This window comes from Patagioenas fasciata, chromosome 15 (genome assembly GCF_037038585.1).
Source record: "Patagioenas fasciata isolate bPatFas1 chromosome 15, bPatFas1.hap1, whole genome shotgun sequence".
In the NCBI taxonomy this organism is placed as follows: domain Eukaryota; kingdom Metazoa; phylum Chordata; class Aves; order Columbiformes; family Columbidae; genus Patagioenas; species Patagioenas fasciata.
The window spans coordinates 3,100,605-3,121,242 of record NC_092534.1 but is presented as its reverse complement, the minus strand read 5'-3'; the positions used below and the strand labels follow the sequence as shown (position 1 = coordinate 3,121,242).

General features: G+C 42.4%; 1 protein-coding gene across 1 annotated transcript in view; it reads left to right on the top strand.

Annotated features, from left to right (window-relative positions):
* NOMO2 (NODAL modulator 2) overlaps nucleotides 1-20,638 on the top strand; it is a 29,497-nt gene extending 8,859 nt beyond the window's left edge. Inside the window, exons 13-31 of the mRNA XM_065850547.2 lie at nucleotides 157-298; nucleotides 945-1,076; nucleotides 1,811-1,947; nucleotides 2,212-2,299; nucleotides 3,286-3,349; nucleotides 4,458-4,553; nucleotides 6,820-7,029; nucleotides 7,328-7,410; nucleotides 8,298-8,457; nucleotides 8,579-8,705; nucleotides 9,334-9,447; nucleotides 10,110-10,237; nucleotides 10,780-10,921; nucleotides 11,703-11,786; nucleotides 14,565-14,675; nucleotides 16,552-16,653; nucleotides 16,870-16,989; nucleotides 17,892-17,984; nucleotides 18,860-20,638. Of these exons, the coding sequence (XP_065706619.2) occupies nucleotides 157-298; nucleotides 945-1,076; nucleotides 1,811-1,947; nucleotides 2,212-2,299; nucleotides 3,286-3,349; nucleotides 4,458-4,553; nucleotides 6,820-7,029; nucleotides 7,328-7,410; nucleotides 8,298-8,457; nucleotides 8,579-8,705; nucleotides 9,334-9,447; nucleotides 10,110-10,237; nucleotides 10,780-10,921; nucleotides 11,703-11,786; nucleotides 14,565-14,675; nucleotides 16,552-16,653; nucleotides 16,870-16,989; nucleotides 17,892-17,984; nucleotides 18,860-18,991 (2,265 nt within the window). The 3' untranslated portion in view covers nucleotides 18,992-20,638. The remainder of the gene's footprint in view (nucleotides 1-156; nucleotides 299-944; nucleotides 1,077-1,810; nucleotides 1,948-2,211; nucleotides 2,300-3,285; nucleotides 3,350-4,457; nucleotides 4,554-6,819; nucleotides 7,030-7,327; nucleotides 7,411-8,297; nucleotides 8,458-8,578; nucleotides 8,706-9,333; nucleotides 9,448-10,109; nucleotides 10,238-10,779; nucleotides 10,922-11,702; nucleotides 11,787-14,564; nucleotides 14,676-16,551; nucleotides 16,654-16,869; nucleotides 16,990-17,891; nucleotides 17,985-18,859) is intronic.

Below are 20,638 nucleotides of genomic sequence, written 5' to 3'. Positions count from 1 at the left end.
TTTGAAGGCATATTTGGGAGGCTGGTTTTGCCTTGCCTGGGATTTACAGTACATTTCTGTTTTCTAATTTCTGATAAGTGGATTGAACTCAGCAGAGGGGTGTGTTTGGGCTGTTTTTTAAAAGCCAGTGATGTCTTGATGTCATGTGCTCTACAGGTGATTATTCCAGAGGCTGAGACCAGAGCAGGACTGGCTTTGAAACCCAAAATGTTCCCTGTTGCTGTTACAGACAGACCAGTAATGGATGTGACCTTCACTCAGTTTTTGGCATCCGTCTCAGGGAAGATCTCTTGTTTAGGTAAGCCAGATTTGAACGTGGAGTGGAAATGGGAACACAGAACTTGAGTGATGTGTGTGTGCATGAGTACTCTTCAGATCAAGCCACTTGGTGTGGTTAGCCCCATCAGCAGAAAAGGAAATTAACTTCCAGCAGCTCTTTTTTTGGGACACCTTACAGCCTAATAAGGTACTTTAAGAAAGCTTGGGGTAACGTTATGTACCTATTTTTAATACTTGCTAGGAATAAGCAAATATTCCTTCATCGGGAAGGAATTCTAACCTGTTTGCGTTCCTCAGAAGATGGGTAAGTTCTGGAAGGAAATGCTCGTGGCTGACACCAGGGATACTGTATGTCTCAGGTGTTTTCTGGGCCCTGTAGTCTCTGCAGAGCAGGGTGGACCTAGGGATTTAGTGTTGGCCTCTGGTTGTCACTCACCATTAGATTAAAGTGTATGATTAACAGTCTTGAACTTGCTGAAGAATGCAAAAAACACTGGTACACATGTACCTAAGAAATACAAGAGTTTTAATTGGAAATGTTCTCTATGGGAAGAGAGTAATGATTTTAATGTTGGTGCACAGGAAGCTTGCTTGGGGTGGGGGTTTTGGAGGCAGAGCTGCCAAGCCAGAACGCAGTCTCATTTTCTGCTGTGTTTTCTGTGCAGATGCTTGTGGCGATCTGATGGTGACATTACAGTCCGTGAGCCGCCCGGGTGAAAAACGCAACCTGCAGCTCTCTGGAAACACAGACTCAGTGGCCTTCACATTTGAAAATGTGCTGCCTGGCAAATACAAAGGTGGGATAACTGGGAACTGCTTCAAGTGTTACCTTAGTAGCTAAATTTGTGACTTAATCTGTATGCTTCTGTTCTTACGGATAACGTTTACAGTGTGCCCAATGTGGAACTAGTTCTGAAAATTGAGAGAACCTGGAAAAATAATATAGAACAGCGCAGCAAGTTTTCTTAATGTTGTGTGTTTAACTCTTTTGTCAGCTTACAGGTAGCTGCTCTTGTAAGTTTTAGGGTTTTGCATGGCTGCTGTGAGGAGAAAGGGCTTTATCATGACCTGACTTGTCGCAAACCAGAAAACAGGGGCATAACCTTGTTCTTCTGCTTCCAGAGAACCTCTCCTGAGCCTGCCTTGGACTACTAGGCAGAGTTTTCCAGAGGAAGGTGTAGATATGCAGATTGCTCTTCTTATAGATGAGTCAGACCATCTTGATGTGAGGTGAGGTTGGAGTTAGGTTCTGATGTCCTCCAGGCTTCTTTGACTGTCACATCACGGAACTCCCCAGGGTGACCAGACCTCATTATTCCTTTTTATTATAACTTTTCTGTTCCGAGATGCATTGGATTCCTGGTGATGCTGCAGTGCTGTGAGCCAGCTCTGTTCCTACAGCCATTGTTGTGTATCTGGCTTTGAAGATTGTTGTCAGGGAAGTGAGAGTGATAGAAGCATTTTGTACCTCAAAACCTACCCTTACTCACACAGTTTTACTTACAAAAATGCTTTGTGTGGTGTATTCTAGTGAGCATTATCCATGAAGACTGGTGCTGGAAGAATAAGTCTTTGGAGCTGGAAGTCCTGGAGGAAGATGTTTCAGGAGTGGAATTCAGGCAGACTGGATATATGCTGAGGTGTTCTCTTTCTCATGCAATTACACTGGTATGTAGGTAACAAATGTCCTTGTGTTTTATGTAAAGATCTTATGTAGGTGGGTTGGATTATGCTTGGAATTGAGGCTTTCTCATGGCTACGGGGAGTCGCGTAGCACAGCAACACTGGTGTGAAGAGTGCTTTGGGATTTGTCTCTTAAAAATGGCCTTATGTTGTTAGCTGCTATAAAAGAGAAGTATTAATGTGTCTTCAGGCAAATCCTGGTTTCGTTTTGTTGTTTGGTAGTTACTAATGGTGACTGTGGCTTCACAGGAATTTTATCAGGATGGAAATGGACCAGAGAACGTTGGTGTTTATAACCTGTCCAAAGGAGTGAACAGGTTCTGTCTTTCAAAGCCAGGTAACAGCTCTAACATGTTAGTTTAAAACACAAAGAACCAGTGAACTAATATTACTGGGAATTAAACCAAATCAAACCAAACACCCCCCCTTCCAAACCACCACCAAGACACAACAACAAACAAACCCCCAAATCAAAACAACAAACAACAACACACAAAAACAAACTATTATAGTTTCTGAGAGACAGTATTTTATTTCCATCTCTATATAAATGCATTGTTCTAAGCTTTTAGAATTCTTCTGCTGTTTAGTCCTTCACCTAAATACGGATTCCAGAAGCAAAATACTATTTTCTTTTTTGTCTCAGTGGAGGACTTCGATCTTGGTTGAAGAAAGAGCATGTTAAAATCATCTTGTTTGTATGGGTTCTGTTTATCACTCACATTAGAATGTGAGTTACAAATAGAAGTTTCATTTCAATACAGGATTCCTGAGGGATAACTGTTAGAAGTACTACAGCGTACGTCAGGAAAAAAGAATGGTTTAAAATTAGATGTTTTTTTCCCGTCCTAATGTCTTAGAGCTAATTCTGTTATGGCCCCTTAGCAGAACAATTAAAAATATGTTTGGTTTTGATTCATTCTTCAGCCTTGAGCTTTTCATCATCAGAGCCAGTAGTCTCATTCACAAGGCAATAACACAAGGGTTCTATAATCAGCCAAAGGGTATCAGCTATGGGACCATAATAGGTTACAGCTGAGCTTGTTTGGTTTGTTGTGTTTGTAATTATTTTTATCTGTAGTGATGCCTAATGGTGTTTTGTATCAGTATGTATTGCAAATGCTGTGCAGCTTCTAGTGGTGATCTGTGCCTGAACAGAGGTGAATTCATTTACAAGTGTCTGTGTAAAAGGTAGTACATATATAGTCACATTTTGTAATTGTTTCTGTACCTCAGGTCTCATGTGATCTCGACAATTCATCCAACACAGTAAGCTTGATGATTTTTTTTTCTGTAGATCATTCTTTGGTTCAATGTTTACAGGTGTATATGAAGTGACTCCACGTTCCTGCCACCAGTTTGAACACGAATATTACACTTATGACACGTAAGAGCAAAATCTGGTTTTGATGTTATGCCTGTCAGTGTGCTTTCTCAAAGCTTCCTTCTGCAGCCGCTTTCTTTTGGCATTCAGGATGTGTTGCTATGGCTGGCTATAACCAACAGAGGAAAGCTTTAGCAAAGTGTGTCAGATGCGTTCTCTTGTCCTTTCTAGTCTAAAAAAAAATATAATCAAGTAATGATAGGCTTTAGAGATGCTGTTAGTACTTCAAATGGATATTTTTGTCAGCTCTCTGTCTGTTTAATGTTGGTTTTGCTTTGTAACAAAGCGGAGATATTTCAGTGGAAACTGTTAATCGCTTGTGAGAGTTGAAATGCAAAGGACAGGGTAGTAAGTTTACCAGTAGGTATATACCACCGTTGTGGTGCTGTAACTCTGTGGTGGTTTGATTCTGCTCACCCCAGTTTTTGCAAGCTAGATAAATATTCGCCCTGATCACAAGTAAGCGGTGCTGATCTTCGCAACTCAGCCATGTTTTATTAGTCATTTATAGGTTATAGTCTGGCAATGTACTTAATGGCTCTTTCCTTCCAAAAAGAGGATTTCTGCTTCCAGACTACTTCTAATTCATTAGCATGGCAGAAAACAAATTCAGCATGAAAACCTGATTTTTTTCTGCTGTGTTAGTGTATTACAAGTACTTTGAAGAGAGATGTGCTGAACATGAGAGCCAGCGCAGAGTGAGTGCCTGGTAGATGCTGAAACCCTCTGTTGGTAGCAAAACACCATTAGACTTGAGGCATCTTGATGAACTATGACTGATATGACAAATGCCTGGGTGTCCTGCTGTGTGTAAAGGGATCGTACATATCCATCAATCCAATCAGCTTTAGCTTGGGAGGAAGCAGGAGGCACAAAGGAAGGGATTGATTTGGCCAGTGTCGTGCAGTGGGTTGGGGTTCTGAGCTGGAAAATGTTCCCTTTCCAATGTGCTATCGTCTCAGCACCACGGCTTTGCTGTGTAATTTGTGTATCCTCTTTTATAAAGCACTTCAGACTTAGGGATGGGAACGCAAACTCTGCCAAATAAGATTTCATTATTTTCTTTAGGATGGGAACCTTGAATTCACCTATTTGTAACTTTGATTTACAGGTCCTCTCCTAGTATTCTGACGCTCACTGCAGTTCGACACCATGTCCTTGGCACGATTGTAACAGATAAACTGATGGATGTGACCATTACCATTAAGTAAGAACAAAGAAATCTTGGGGCTATAAAAAGAGAAAGGCAAAGACATCTGTCTCTTAAAATTTTACTCTGGTTTTAAACCGTGGTGACTGTTTTCTAAGGAGATGGCATCCAGCTCTAGACTGCAAGATGTTTCTTTGCTAAGCTGTGCTTTGAGATTTTTGTAGATGGATAAATAATTCCCAGTTCTCAGTTTGAACGTTGTCGCTTCATTTCGATATAGCCCCAATATACTTGTGTGCAATGGTAAAAAGGAAGGGTTTTCTGAGTTTTCATGCACTTTAATGAACTGAAACTTCAGGATTCAGAGGGTGTTGTTTAACTTGGGTCTGAGCTCTTCAGCACTGTTATCTATTTTTTTCACTTTTTGTTTCCCCAAAATGAGAATCTGATGCTTTAGAGCTTTGTTGCTGGTGTGAAGAGGGTCATAAAAGGAAAACCATGCAGAGTGATTACACGCTAATGTGCCAATTTATGTTTAGCTGAGCAGACAGCTCTCTAGGTAGCACTGGTTTGTGAACATGTTTAATTGTATGAGGTGCCAGCTCTGCTTGGAAGTGTCTGGTAACGATGAGTGCTTCATTAATGCTCTGCTGATGTCCGCTTGTTCTAGACTGGGGGTTCTCCAACTTTTTGAGCATAGAAAACATCTCGGAGAACAAATCACCTGCAGAGCATTGCCTGGAGCTTCTTGAGTTTAATGAACCTATAACTGCAACTACTGGGCAACTCAGCAGCTGGGAGAGGAACATTGAGATAGCAGAGAGCCATTAGGATTTAAAAACCAGCTGAGTGAGGAGGTGACTGTTGTACCAACCGTCTGGGCTGGTTGGGTTTTTTGAGACTATTGGCAAGTGCTTTGAAGAGGCTTTGCAGCCAAAGTCTGATTAGTGGAATATCATCAACATAAAAGGAACAGCTCTGGATTTAAGAGCAAGACAGTTGTGTTTAAAAGTCCCTGCTTGTGTACCAGATCCATGGTGGTGACCTGTTAACTTTCACTTAAAAAGGAGCAAGAAATAAAGCTAATTCTTAACAATTTTTCATGATGGCTTCTTATGTCTGAAAAGTAAGACTGTAGTAATTTATTGTTAATATAATGAGACTGTGTGCATGTCTGTATGTATTTTTAATAGGTTTTAAGACAAAAATGGGATATAATTTTGTATTGTCTGTGGGCTGCAGGAAAGAGTTTAAACTCTTGATGAAACTTAGTGTGACAGAGTGATGGTATCTGTTTCTCTTAAAAAAGGCAGAATATAGGTGAAGGCTGAAGCAGGAGACAGAACTACCCTGATAATCTAAAGCAGTTGTAAGAAAAGTAATGTGATCATTTCAGTTCAATCCACATAGAGAATTTTGCAATGTCCTACAAGAGTTTTTCAGGCTATTGGAGAAGAAACAGGAAATAAGATACAAAGGATGGTTGGAGATGAGAAGATATTGCTGGGTAAGAGAGGCTGTAATATCTGGGAAGGTGAAACGAGATGCATTGTTCTGAGCTCATTTAAACAGCCTGGTTTAGTTTATCCAGCAGTCTGTTCAGGGCACAGTGAGAAGACAGCTGGATAGTTCAGATCTATGGGGCAGATAGGTTAGAACTCAGAGCTTTTCCTGGGAATTGCCAGCTGTTGGAAGTATTTGTGGTAGGAGGTTTTTTTTCTCCTTGTATACTCCTGAGAGGTGGATTCTGAGGGAAAGTTCCTAATACTGGAAAAAAAACAAGTGAGCTTACCAGTCATTTTATTTTGTGTAAGTCATCCTTTCTGTATTAAGCTTGTTCTCAGGTTTGGAATTGTAGTCTTTCTCTTTTTGGTTTAGGGCTCTGTTGAAGGTACTCTTGCAAACTGGTCTTTGGCTTAAGAATTTCTGAGTCGTGCTAGCGTGTCAGTGCTTCTGTGCTTCAGCTGTCGGCTGGTACATGGTGCAAAATCAAGACTCTGCTCACCAGAACTTAAGCTTAAGCTAAGCTGTTGGACTCTGCAAGGTGGTTGAGATGTCGGCGTGTGGCGCTGGCTCTGCAGTGGGATGCAGGTGGAGGCCATAATTTCTTGAATTGTTATAGCACGATGGGGCAGAACTTATGGGAGTTACCAGTAGGTCCCATCCTGCTAGGCCAGGTGGGTTACCCATAGTGCATAATGGATTAAAGAAAAAATCCTGGAACTTGTCTGCTGTGGTATAAAGGCAGTAATGAACAGATATAACGAGCTCTTATCCCTCAGTGTGCAAGGAGATGATTTTGTTTTCTCCTCTGTGTTTTCAGGTCGTCCATTGACAGTGAACCTGCCTTAGTTTTAGGGCCCCTGAAATCTGTTCAGGAGGTGCGTCGGGAGCAGCAGCTGGCAGAAATTGAGACCCGCCGACAAGAGAGAGAAAAGAAAGGCCAAGAGGAGGAAGGAACCAAACCACCAGTGCAAGAAATGGTGGAGGAACTCCAAGGACCGTTCTTATATGAATTTTCCTACTGGGCAAGGTAATACCAAGCTCCAATGGGCGAGGTCTGTTCCGTGTACAGTTGTCTGGTGCCTCCACCAAACAGATTAATGACATATTCCGTGCTGTGTGGGTACTTGTGCCTGTTTCTGATGACTGTCAGCTAAATGGAAAATATTAATAGTACCACATAAAATGAATTTTGCTTAGGTTATTGTTGATATTTTTTTTCCTTGGGGTATTTAGATGGATTCTTGGGTCAATTTGCAAGTGTTCTGCTCTACATGAGAGCTGCTAATTTAGTTTTCTTCTAATTGTATCTTATTTGTGTTTTATAGATCTGGAGAGAAAATTACTGTGACACCATCATCCAAAGAGCTGCTTTTCTACCCATCCTATGTGGAAACTGTTGTTAGTGGAGGTAAATATGAACAAAATCTAGTTTGAACGGAGTAGAAATTTAAGGCAGAAATGTATCCTTATAGATTAATAACTTTTCAAAGCTAATGTTAAGAAAGTTTCGGTTGCAGCTGTTTCTGTAGGCCAATTTCACTCTGGAATCTGGAAACCCAGGTATTTGGTAGAGGCTGCAAGTAGAGCAGAATATGCTTCAAGTGCTGAAAGAGCACCTGGCACAAGAGGAAGGACTAAACTTCTGGATGTTACACCAGATTCTCAGAATTGTTCGTATTACTCTCATTTAGAAAAACAGTTCTGCAGAAGCGATATTCGTATTCTGTTACCAAATTCAAGTTTCTGTTAGGATTATCCTTAATCAGTTGATCGTACTTGTTATGTCGATGTCCATCTTGCTCTCAGGTTCCTAAGTGAACAGACTTGGTCTGAAATCACTAGAAAATGTTAGGTACCCCTTTTATGTGCCTCTTTGTCGTGCACATTCTAAATACATTGGAAGGGAGGGGAACACAATTTTACTTATGTCATCAAACACGATATATGCTGATGTGTCAAAGTTCAGTGTAATATCAGCTAGAAGGGAATATCGTTGGAATCTTCTCCATGTGGCCGCAGTATACGTAACTTAATCGTTAGAGCACTTAGCAAATCCAGAATGTTTGCTTTGGAGATGTGCTTAAAGCTTTGGGACTTAGTTACAGATTTTATGCACGTTCAGGTGTTTTGAAATGTGTTGAGAGGCTGTGGAATTGTGTGGGTTGATCTCTTGTTCTAAGGTGAAAGAACATCAGCTGATCACTTTGGAAGTAGTTACACTCTTGCTATAAGACAGAATGGCAAGTCTATTTTTGGCTTTCTGATTTGTCTTAAATCCCCTATGCAATGACCAAGAGAGTTGTCCTGGAAAGCTGAAGGAGATTCATGGAAAAGCAGGCTTGTTTCTGGAAGGGCGAATTCATCCTGAACTGGAAGGCGTTGAGATCATCATTGGTGAAAAGGGAGCAGCTTCCCCGCTCATCACAGTTTTCACCGATGACAAAGGTGCTTACAGGTAATTAATGGATCTGGCTTCATCTTTTGGACTCTGTAGTTAAAATGCAATAGTGACTTGACAACGTGTGCGTGATATCCAAGTGTTTTTTTAAAAATGAGTTCTTTCCTTTTATTTGAAGTGTTGGCCCACTCCACAGTGACTTGGAATACACAGTTACCGCACAGAAAGAAGGGTTTGTTTTGACTGCAGTAGAAGGAACAGTTGGGGACTTCAAAGCTTTTGCTCTTGCTGGGGTGACATTTGAGGTAATGTTCTAAACAGTTTGGGTTCTGAATGAATAATGTGTGCAGTTAGAGCTAGACAGGCAAAAAAATTAACCCATGTGTTCCAGCCGAACACAAATGAGTGTGGGATTTGGGGATAATTTTGTCACAGGGAAACAAATCTCAGTTAGTTGTGGACCGTGACTTGCCATGCAGCAGATATTTTGCAATTTTTAGATAGTGAAAGTTAGAACCTGCAGTCCAAAAAACTGCTTTTCTTTGTGTTTGTAGAGTTGGACCACCTTCTCTTGATGAGTTTTATCCCTCAAAGTGATTTTTTTCATGGACAGTCTGGTCCAAGTAGTGGGTGGTTCTCATCTTTGGGGTACTTTGTTCTAACCCCCAGCATGTCCTGTGCAGTGACAGAGCATGACTGTTGTGGTGGCACATGCTGTGTGTGGCTGTGAGCCCCGATGCTGAGCACACACCTGCAGCCCTGAGGTCTCGCAGGAGGTCGGGGATGCGCTGCAGATGTGGCTGGTTTTCCTCTGCGTACGGCTGAGTGCTCCGAGCCACCACATCTGGGCACTCCCCAAGAGGCTTTGGAATTGAACCCTTCTTCATAAAGCAACTCCGCTTATGCCTAAAACTATTGCTTTTTCAACAACAGATCAGATCGGAGGATGACCAGGCTCTTGGCGGAGTTCTCCTGTCTCTCAGCGGAGGGGTGTTTCGGTCCAACCTCCTGACGCAGGACAACGGCATGCTGACGTTTTCCAATCTGGTGCGTTGGAATGGATTCTTCTGAACGTGGCTGCATGTGCGATGCCGTGTTACTTTGCCCTCCAGAAGAGGAATGCTGTTGGCTCTCTGATGTGGCAGGTCTCCTTTGAAATCGTAACCCACAACGAGAGATGTAGGTCTGTCCCTCAGAGTGGACAGCACTTCACATCTTTTGCTTGCCAAGGTCTAACCTGGCAAGAGATTCCTCCCCAACAGGTAGTGGATGATGTTGATTGATCTCGGTTACTAATTTGCAGTCTGTAAACATGAAGCAAGCCAATTTGTTGATGATGATTTGAGAGACTTGAGAGGAAAGAAATCTAATTAGATTATTGATCTGTACATGTGTGTGGACATGCCTGAACAGTTTCCTTGCAGACATCCTTCCCTCCTGGCCGCTGTCCTGTCCTTGAGGTCTTGTGGTGATGTTTTAGGGCCATAATTTCTTTTCCCTCTTCAGGCTTCGTCTCCTGGTGGAGTTCCATTGCTTTATTGTCCAATGTGCTTCTGTTTTTCAGCGCTCAGGTTTTCCAACCAGTTTAACCTACAGTTGGGACAGAGAACTTCAGCTCTTTAGGGAGCTCTTGCAGAAACATAATTGTTTGGAGTTGATGCACTTTTCTATCACTGTCAGTAAACAGCTTGTTTTATGCCTTTTTGCAGAGCCCAGGGCAGTATTATTTTAAACCCATGATGAAAGAGTTTCGCTTTGAACCATCATCACAAATGATTGAAGTGCAGGAAGGACAGAATCTTAAAATTCGGATAACGGGTTACAGAACAGCTTACAGGTTAGTAGAGCTGAAATGCTGTGCAAAATGCTGCATACTGTATCAGGATGCATTATGCAAAACGTGTGTTTTCTCCTGATGCACCTCTCTTCTGAAGGTTTGGAGGGTACTTTTGAAGGCACCGTCTAACTTTATTACACTGTGATTAAGGACTTTAGCCTTTTCTCATGCACGTGGAGATACAGCTGAGCCCAGATGACAGGACTGAGGAGAAATGTTGCTATGGGAGCTCCGTGTCACTGGCACTGGAGGTGGCTTGTCCAGTGGGGCAGGAGAGCACTGGTCTAGGGATGGCAGACAATTCACATGTCTGACTTCAACATCCTTTCATTGCCCTCAGGGGCAAGCGCCGCTGTTCCTGCATATAATTCTAATGCTTTAAATGGTTTTGCATATACATTATAAGTTCCCCTTTTCTTCCCCATGCTATGCTAAATATATTAAGTACTTTTCCCATCAGTTCTAACAATAAAACATATTTAAAATGTGCATTAAAACAGCATCTGCAGATCTGTAGCAATGGATTCTCTTTCTCCCTCTAGCTGTTACGGCACAGTTTCTTCTTTAAATGGAGAGCCTGAGCAGGGAGTCTCGGTGGAAGCTGTGGGGCAGAAGGATTGTAGCATCTATGGAGAAGACACCATAACGGATGAAGAGGGCAAATTCAGGCTACGTGGCCTTCTGGTAAGGATTAGAACACTCCATGTCATTTACTTTTACGTTAGTGTGATAACGGAGCAATGAAATATGTTTTATTAATTAGCTACTGACTTCTGTTTTCCCATCACGTTTGCCAGCTCAGATTCCCCTGAGTTTCTCTGTGTTGGGAAACACTGTCATGTAGTCAACATTCATTCCACTAAAGAGGGAAAAAACTTCAGGTGAAGTGTGTGGGACTTGCTGGCAGCGCAGCCACAAACCAGGTCCCATCAATGCGCTGGACACTCAGCAGGGTTCAGGTGTTGCAGCCCAGAATTTGGGACAGCATTAATTTCTCTTGTGAAAACACTGCAACGGCATTTTTAGCAGGGTAGTGGATGTATGATGTTGATTGTACGGCACGTATGTGAAGGAAGCTGTTCCGCGGGAAGTGTAGAAGCTGAATTTATGGGACCACTATGTAGAGAGTAAGCAATTTACTGAGGTAGAAAGCAGTATTTGATCAGGTTTTAATCCTGTTTAATGTATTTTCTTTCTAATTAAAACAGTTCAGAGCAGATGATTTCTTTTCATACTGTAATGTAGTGAAAGGTCTGTGACAGCGCTTTTGTATTTCCTGGCAGTAAACATCACTAATGGTGTTGAGTTAAATTTCGTATTTGGGATAAGGAAAACTCTAACTGGATAGAGTTAGATCTGTTTGGGTGGTGTATCTTAAATGGAATGTTAGAAAATTCTCTTGCTGTTTTCTGAAATCAAAGTACGTGTTATTCAGTGTTGGGATTTCTCTGAATGTTGCTTTTAGCCTGGTTGCGTGTATCACATCCAACTCAAAGCAGAAGGCAATGATCACATTGAAAGAGCTTTACCGCAGCATCGGGCAATTGAGGTAATTTTTTCTCTTTATTGTAGAATCACTTTAATATGAAATGCATCTCTCTAGGCATTATGTCTGCTCTATCAGCAGCAATGGAACTGAATACATTCTGTTTAGACAAGTGGCTTTCAGCAAGTTAGCTCCCTAAATACAGGCCCCATATTGTGTGTCAGCACCATAGCTTAAAATGGAAATGAGATAAAGCCCAAACAGTAAACGAGTGAGAAGGATTCTTTCACAGTCACAAAAACTATACATCAAGAAAGGAGAGAATAAATGTGTAGAATGCCTTTCAGCATTTCTTTATGGTCCTGAACAAAGCACGAGTGACTTGAGGATGCCGTAAACTGTCATGTTGTTCTGTCTTCGTGTTATACTTATTTATTGATTGATAGATTTTTGTTATGCTTTATTTGGTCCAAATACTGTGTAGTCTTGATGTAGATGAAATTGCCCTTCAGACTAGCAAATCTTTATAAAGTATAATAATAACTTTGAATTGAAACCCAATGAAATCTTGTTCAATACTCCTCCATCCTTACAGTTTCAGATTAGTTACCTTGCATTTATCTCTTGACATCCAGCAAAGGTTAATTAGCCTTCGTTAGCTGTCTGGAACTTTTCAGGGGGAGATGGTCATTATTTGACCCATGCCTGACCAGGGTGTCATCCTTTGCAGCCAAACAGAAGGGCAGAAATCGTTCAAGTCTGTAGTGTCTTCTTGCTAAGAGTGCTTACTGGTTGGGCAGGGAAAGAGAATGGCAACTCGAATTGCAGAAAATAATCTGAAGGTTATGTACGCAAGTGACATCCGTATACTGTAGCTCATACTAATAGTATCCTGGCTCACCTGCCCTTTTCTCCAGGAGAGAGAAGCGTTTGCAAGACACCTGCAAGGAAAATGCACGGCCTCAGCATGGCAGCGCTGGCCCTGCTCTCGCCTCTCTGTGCAGTTATTGTTTGAGGAAATGCCTTCCCTACTCTGAGCAGAGTTCAGATTCAGAAACACAAATGTTTTCTATTGTAAACAATTTTGAAAAATATAAAGTTATATACTTTTGAAGTAGGCTATATTATGACAGAGGCTTATTCCTCATTAATCAACTGTATAAACATCCTCATGCAGGAGTATAGGGCAATGACCATCCCCTGTGCTGGGCACTGGGGAGGCCAAACCATGAATCCTGAAGTTAGGTTTGGGCCCCTCATGCCAATAAAGCCCTTGAGGTGCTGGAGCAAGTTGTGAGATTGAGTTGGGCATCTCTCTTATGAGGAACAGCTGAGGGAGCTGAGTCTCTTTAGTTTGGAGGAGACTGAGGGCTGACCTCCTTCATGGGGATCAATATGGAAAGGGGGAGTGTCAGGAGGATGGAGCCAGGCTCTTCTGGGTGACAACCAGTGACAGGACAAGGGGCAATGGGTGCAAACTGGAACACAGGAGGTTCCACTGAAAGATGAGAAGAAACTTGTTCCTGGTGAGGGTGGCAGAGCCTGGCCCAGGCTGCCCAGGGGGGTTGTGGAGTCTCCTTCTGTGCAGGCATTCAAACCCGCCTGGACACCTTCCTGTGGAACCTCAGCTGGGTGTTCCTGCTCCATGGGGGGATTGCCCTGGATGAGCTTTCCAGGTCCCTTCCAACCCCTCACATTCTGGGATTCTGTCAGAGAAGGGAGCAGAGCTGGTGAGGGGCTGGAGCACAAGTGTGATGGGAGTGGCTGAGGGACCTCGGGCTTCAGCTGGAGAACAGGAGCTGAGGGGAGACCTTCTGATCCCTGAACTGCCTGAAAGGAGCTTGGAGCCAGGGGGGTCGGGCTCTGCTCCCCAGGAACAAGCGCCAGGAGCAGAGGAAACGGCCTCAAGTTGCACCAGGGGAGGCTGAGGTTGGATGTGGGGAACAATTTCTTCCCCAAAGGGCTGTGGGGCATTGGAACAGGCTGCCCATGGCAGTGCTGGAGTCACCATCCCTGGAGGGGTTGGGCAGATGGAGATGAGGTTCTCAGGACATGGGGCAGTGCCAGGGGTGGGTTATGGTTGGACTCGATGGCCTTGAGGGTCTCTTCCAACCAAAATGATTCCATGATTTTTTTCTATAGTTGGCAGGACAGGATCAGGACATCTCACATCATCACGTCTTTGCTAATACTGTGTTATCATGTTACCACATCATGTAGCTGTAAATATATGCAATGATACCGTATAATGTCATCCTACTACATATAGGATTCTTCCAGCCATCAAGACAAAACAGATCAAGCAGCTGTGGAAATATTGCAAACACAGTGAAGTCACGTAGGCGTCCCCTGTAGCTGAAGGCATTGGTTTTTAGGGAGGGTTGGACAGACGGACATGAGGTTCTCAGGACATGGGGCAGTGCCAGGGGTGGGTTATGGTTGGACTCAATGATACTGAGGGTCTCTTCCAACCAAAATGATTCTATGATTCTAACACACATCTCAGCACATATGCAAAATCTGGACACCAGTATTCAGACATCAGGCAGTCTTGTGTACGTAACTCAGGCTCCTCCAAAATACTGTGTGCTTTTGATGATTCCTCCGTTTTTGGTTTAACTTAAAGCCATCAGCCTTGTGCTGATAATGCACGTCTGTAATTGTGAGCTGTGCACCCTTGAGAAAAAGAACTTGCAGTTGGAAAGCCTGCAAGTTTCCCTGTGGTTAGTATAGAACAAAATTCACTTCTTGTTTAAAATTATGAGCAATATTCCTGTTGTGCTAACTGTCCTCTGTTAACTGTTCCTCCGTTGGTAAAAACATGACTCTTTTATGTTGCAGGTTGGGAACAGTGACATTGATGATGTTAATATTATAGCGTTCCGGCAAATTAATCAATTTGATTTAAGTGGAAATGTAATTACATCTTCTGAATATCTCTCCACGTTATGTGTAAGTTCAAGCCTTTCATTTTTGCCAAGTGCATTTGCTGTTGGTTCCCCAATGTTTTTTTTGCAGGGTCACTGGAAATTGTTCGGTAGCCAGAGCGCACATTTAATTCAAATTATGACTAATAATTTAATTAGGGTGAATTTGAATTACAGACAGAATTAAGATTCCAGTGTTCCTCACCGCTTTGCTTTAATGCATCCATTTTTTATGGGAGTATGTTTAAGAAATGCTTTCGCAGGTTGGCCTGTACATTTTTGGCTCTGCTTCCCTGATGAGCGGTGCCCTGTCCATCAGGACAGCAGGACACCAGGGGTGACACGAGTCCTCTGTGTCAGAGAACTGCATTAATTCCTGAAATACCCACAATTTTTGACGTGTGTCTGCTAGCAAGAAGATACCATGTGAAAGCAATGATACCACAGGACCCGTTAATTTAAAAGTAGAGATACAAGAGAGATTATGAGATAAATAGTAAAGGTGAAATTTTCAAAATTGAAAAGACTGCACTTTCATCTGGAAAGAACTTACTAAACACTTGTGATCCTTTTGGCTTAGAGTGCAAATGCTGGAAGTATCTGCAAGAGGTGTTAGTGTGGTAGGAGTTCCAGCACCATTTCTCAGTTAAAAGTTTCTCAAAGTGTTACCTGCAAATATAAATACAGCGCCTGGATTTCTTTCAGACTAATCTGTTATGCATCTCACCTGCCAAGATCTCATTGCTAAGCTGTTGTTTTTTTGGGGAGACATCCAGAGGATCTAGTGCTCAGAGCAGGTGTGAAGGGAACATGTCTCACCTTTCTGAAGAGCCCCTGTGGGAAATTTCTGGGGAAATTTAAACCCTTGCAGTTCAGCCTAAGCAAAGAGGAATTGATGTCAAAATTTAACTATCTGGAAGTTGTCCAAGCTGGTACCTATTTCATAGGAGGCTGGGTCTTGTGTTGCATGTAATGCACATGTGCTGTTGGTGGGTGCACATCATCACTCTTGCTTTCAAGACACAAGTTTTTGTCTGTGAAAGATGTGCTCAGATTTGATACAGACCCAAGCGAGCGGTTTTGTGACCTCAGTCTGGTCCCTCTGCTTGCACGGGCTCGATGAAACCACTGGAGATGCCCTGGTGAGCTGTGGTTGGAGCTGCAGCCACGGCAGCGCTGTGCAGAGTTGGTCAGAATTTAGTTGGGCTGTGTCTGCAAGGAGAGATGGGTCCTGGTGAGTGTCTGATCCTGAGCTTTACAAAGAATGGTGCAGATGCTCCAAGGCTGTTGCGGAGTGCTCCGCAAACCCCGTCACTTGGCTTGTGGTGTCCTGTGGCTGATAAATGTCTGTACACACAGGCAGCCGCAGGTAAGGAGGTGCTGCCCCTCCCAATCTCATTTGCCCACAATATAACCCTCTTTTAATTGTGCTGCTTTCTGAGCAAATGCTGTTTGCTGAGGACTTCAGGCCTGATCTGTAGCTTGAGGTTGTCTGGCTTGTTAAATAAATGTAGAGAAACTGAAATCAAGCAAAGTCAGGCTATCAGGGAAATATTAACAACCCCCAGCTGCAAATTCTTGTGAAACTGCAGGGATTATTTAAAAGAATTACTCGGTTCTGGTTGCTGCACGGCACAGACTACCTCTAATACAGTAGACGTGAAAATGTCAGGCATCAGTTGTTCCTAAATTGTTTCAAGTTCTGTAAAAAGACTGTTTCTGTGACTGTTCTCATCCCAGATTAGAACAACTCCAGGTGTTCTTTCTTGACAACTTTCTGTTTGTAAAACACATGATGAATTTTGAAGTGCTTTTATCCCTTAAGGTGTGGGATGTCTGAAATATCTGTTGTGCTGCAGGCTCAGAAATTCCTGGTTTGTGTTTTCTTCTTTCCCTCATAGGTGAAGCTCTACAAAAGTGAAAATCTTGACAACCCAATTCATACAGTCAACTTAGGCCTATCCCTGTTTTTCCATTTCCCACCGCTGCTGCGAGATGGAGAGGTAAGAACATTGCTGAATAATTAGCTTAGGTCGCTTTAATTTTTTTTCCCTGAGGACACTCAGTGTTATTTCTGGTGTGCCTGGAGTGCCACGTTCACGCTGGAGTAACCAGCGTCTCAGAAGATTTGCAGCCTTAAACTGACTTTTGCCTTTAAATCTGATTTTTGCCTCTGACTGCTGCTGATGCTGTAGGCTGAGTGTGTTTTTTACCCGCAGAATTACGTGGTGCTCCTGGATTCTTCGTTGTCGAAATCGCAGTATGACTACACCCTACCTCAAGTTTCGTTCACTGCCATCGGGTACCACAAACACGTCACACTGGTCTTCAGTCCCACGGTAAGTACAAAACATTGAAATGGTCCAGTGTTCACATTGAGAGCAACGTCTGGTAGTGTAGACTCATGTATTTTGTGGTCTTGGCCAAACTTTCTATGAAGTAAATATGAAGCGATAGATGAGGGGTGTTAAAGTGACAGTGAATTTGGACGTGGCCACGTTTCAGGCATCAGCCAGGGCTGTAATAACCTGGTGGATTATGGGAGGAGTTCAGGAAGGGGCTGCAGCTGTGATGTGAACCAGGAGGTCACAGTGACTGGGGGCTGAAGGAGAAAGACAGGATTGCTGTCAGAATTCCTTTAAAGGCTTCTGTGTGTATGACAGAGGTATCAGCAGGACAAAAAGAGAGCTGTCGGTATTGGAGCTGAGGTGGAGGGTGAGCAGGGTGGCTCTCAAATTAATATCAGGGGAAAACTCCTTCGAGGGAGCAAAGTGGCTTCTTGCACTTCTGAACAGTGCACACAATTCAGAGAAGTGTTCCTTCTGCAACGCTTAAATGGTCTGTTTATTTTCTGCATCACTGCATGTTCAGATGCTGTGAAAGATTTTGTGCTATTGTGTGGTTGCTGTGACTTTATCATAGAGGTTTGGGCAGCATGTGACAGGTAAATCCAAGCACGCCAGGTTGACCGTACAGCAGAGACTGACCAGCAGAGGATTAGCTTTAAAAACCAGCAAACCCCAGCAGAAAGGTGACAGGTGAATGAATCTGATCAAGGGAGGGGGACTGCACTGAAGCTGAAGGTGAAGTAAATCCTAGAGCAGCGCTCAGAGAAGTCAGATGGAAAGGGCTGACGCGCCACATGATCCTACTGCTGACATTGCTTAAAGCTGAGGGGTTTTGTAAGCAAAATGACTGTTTAAAAGGAAATAACAAAATGCATGATCCCCACTGTTTTCAGAGAAAGCTGCCTGAACAAGATATTGCCCAAGGATCCTACATTGCGTTACCACTGACGCTGCTGCTCTTGTTGGCTGGGTACAATCACGATAAGGTAGGTTATGGGGTTTTGATTATCCAAGTATTATTGTCCTACCAATGAATACTTTGTATTGTTTGGAGTAAGGGTTTGTCGAGGTGGTTATTCTGACAGAGATGTGGTCAGCAATCACCTTATGTGACACATTTCAAGAAAAAGCCACAATGTAGCCAAGTTTTTGGACAATTACATTCCTTTAAAAAAAACTTAGTGTGAAGGTGAATTCCTGTGCCGCTTCTGAATTTTGTTTTCTCATTTGATGGCTTTGGGGAAAAAAAACCAGCATCATTCACATTCAGAAAACCTGACTCAGTGATAATAGGAATGAAAATAATTGCTTTATTGGCCTCAGGAACAATCAGGAAAAGAATCTTGCAAGTCATTGCAAGTCTCTTCAGCTTTACACTCTCCCTAGAGAAAAGCTCTCAAGAGGAATATGACTACCTGCTAAATAACCCCCTCTGTTAACAAGCCAGGCTCCTCTAGTTTTCTTTGATACGACTGGATTTCTGTTTTGCTGGTAAGAGAAATATGTCTATGCAGTTTGATTTCCTCTCGAATATGGATAGACAGCATAGAACATGGGATTCTCCAGGATTTCCTACACGTGCCTCCACTGAAATAGTCATTTTCTAGACTCAAGACTCAAAGTGCTCTTCTTGTTTAGATTGCTGCAGGAAAACTGTTACTGACAATCATTTTAGGCTTTGATTATTAGAAATTCCCAGAAGTTTGGTTTGATTACTTTCCTAGATTTGCTGCCATTTTCTGATACCTTTGGAGATGTGCCATTGATGTAATAGATTGGGGGTGCATTGATCTGAAGAACGTTATCGTTCAGTCCCTACATGCCATTGTAACCACAAGCTGCTTCTTTTCTTTTTCCCCAGCTTATTCCCTTACTGCTGCAGCTGACAGCTCGTCTGCAAGGAGTGCGTGCTCTTGGACAGACAAATTCTGACACGGGCGGCTCGGAGGATGCAAAGAGACAAACGAAGAAACAGAAGACAAGACGGACGTGAGGTGAAAGAAGCAATGGCATGAAGTGGTGCTGGAGTCTGAGGAAGCGAAGCCACTAAAATACATTATTTGTTGAATTTGGGGACTTTATATTTTCCTTGTTGCTACATGAGCACCATTTGTCACACTGGCTCCATTTTGGTTGTAAATTTTCTATGGAGTCTATAGATTTCCTTGTTGTAAAGTAATTAAATGAATGCCTCTGTTGTCACTGTGAGTGCATCTCCCATACTTGAAGACACTTAATGAGCTTTTTTTTTTCAGTGGAACAGGTCATGCTGTCTTCCTGAATGACTTGTAAAAGCAGTGGTAATAGACTGCTTGACTTCACTTCTGTCTCTAGATTTTGAGGTAATTTTTCCTATTGAAATACCTGTTTTACAGAAGCAGCATGTAGGGATTTTACTAAATCCGTGATGCTTGAAACAAAGTTTTGGGGGTCACACCTGACCTGGTGAATTGTATCTTGGGCACTTCCCGTTCAGCAGCTGATTGAAGAGTCCGTCGTCTGCACCACAGTGATTTCAGTTCTTAGCCAGCGATTCCCTTCTCTTTGATTAAAATCAAGTTTTTGCCCGATGCAGACGAATGGTCAATGTCAGGTAAGTTCTGATGATCCTGCTGCAGAAGCAGGTTTTAAATTTCGGTTTCACATGCATCGTGATCTCTTCAGACCTCCAGGATTCCTCCAGCTGGTTGCACTATTCTTCCCAAAGCTACTGGCCTGTGGGTGCCACCCAATTTGCCCACGTGGTTGTCACATCTGCTCAGCCCACGTGCAGCCTTTTTGCCAATTGGTGATTGATTTTTTTAAAAATTATTATTCTTATTACTTTGTTTTCACCTTAAGAAATGTGATCTTTTTGAAATCTCCAGCATGCACAGTCCTATAATGTAGTCTGTAATAAATAACTTTCTTACAGGCTATCTTTTGATTCTCATTTGAAGTAGACAGTTGGACATACACACTTTAAATGTTAATGGGGCTTTTTATTGACAAATAGTATAAAGGTCAATAGAGCTTTTGAAAGATGCACGTAAATGCCTATAAAGATTGCAAAGACATTGGTACTGCCAGTAAGTGGCAATGTTTCTCTTTCTCTTGAAATAAAGTCCCTTTACATTCAAATGTTTAAGCTTCAAACCTTCCTGTTCTTAGAAATTTGGATGCCAAAGGTTTCATGTTAATTTTTGTTGGTATTTTTCAGTAGTTTGGGCCTAAATAATTAAAACTTCATTTGGTGATCATTCTAATCTCTCCAAGGGAAAAATCTATCAAGATCACAATAAAAACGAGGAATGTTGAAAAAGCATGTATGTAGAGAGTTTGAGATAAAGCTCCAATAAACTGTCACACTCTCTACGTAATGACCTTGAATTTTATATTGCTCTGATGAAATACGTGGGAAAAAAAGTGTTGTAAGGCTTATAATATATTGTACATTTTCGATACGTCTTTATTTAAAGGTGGTGAATGTTAAGGAAGGTATTGCCACTTTGGGGGAATGTATGAGGAAAAAATGCCCGTGTCCGTGTGCCTTGAGGGAGTACCAGGTATTCTGACCTGGGGGACTTGATGGTGCTTGACCTTAAACCATGCTGTTAATAAAAAGAAAAATAAAAAGAAATTGTTAATGCTTGCTTGTTAA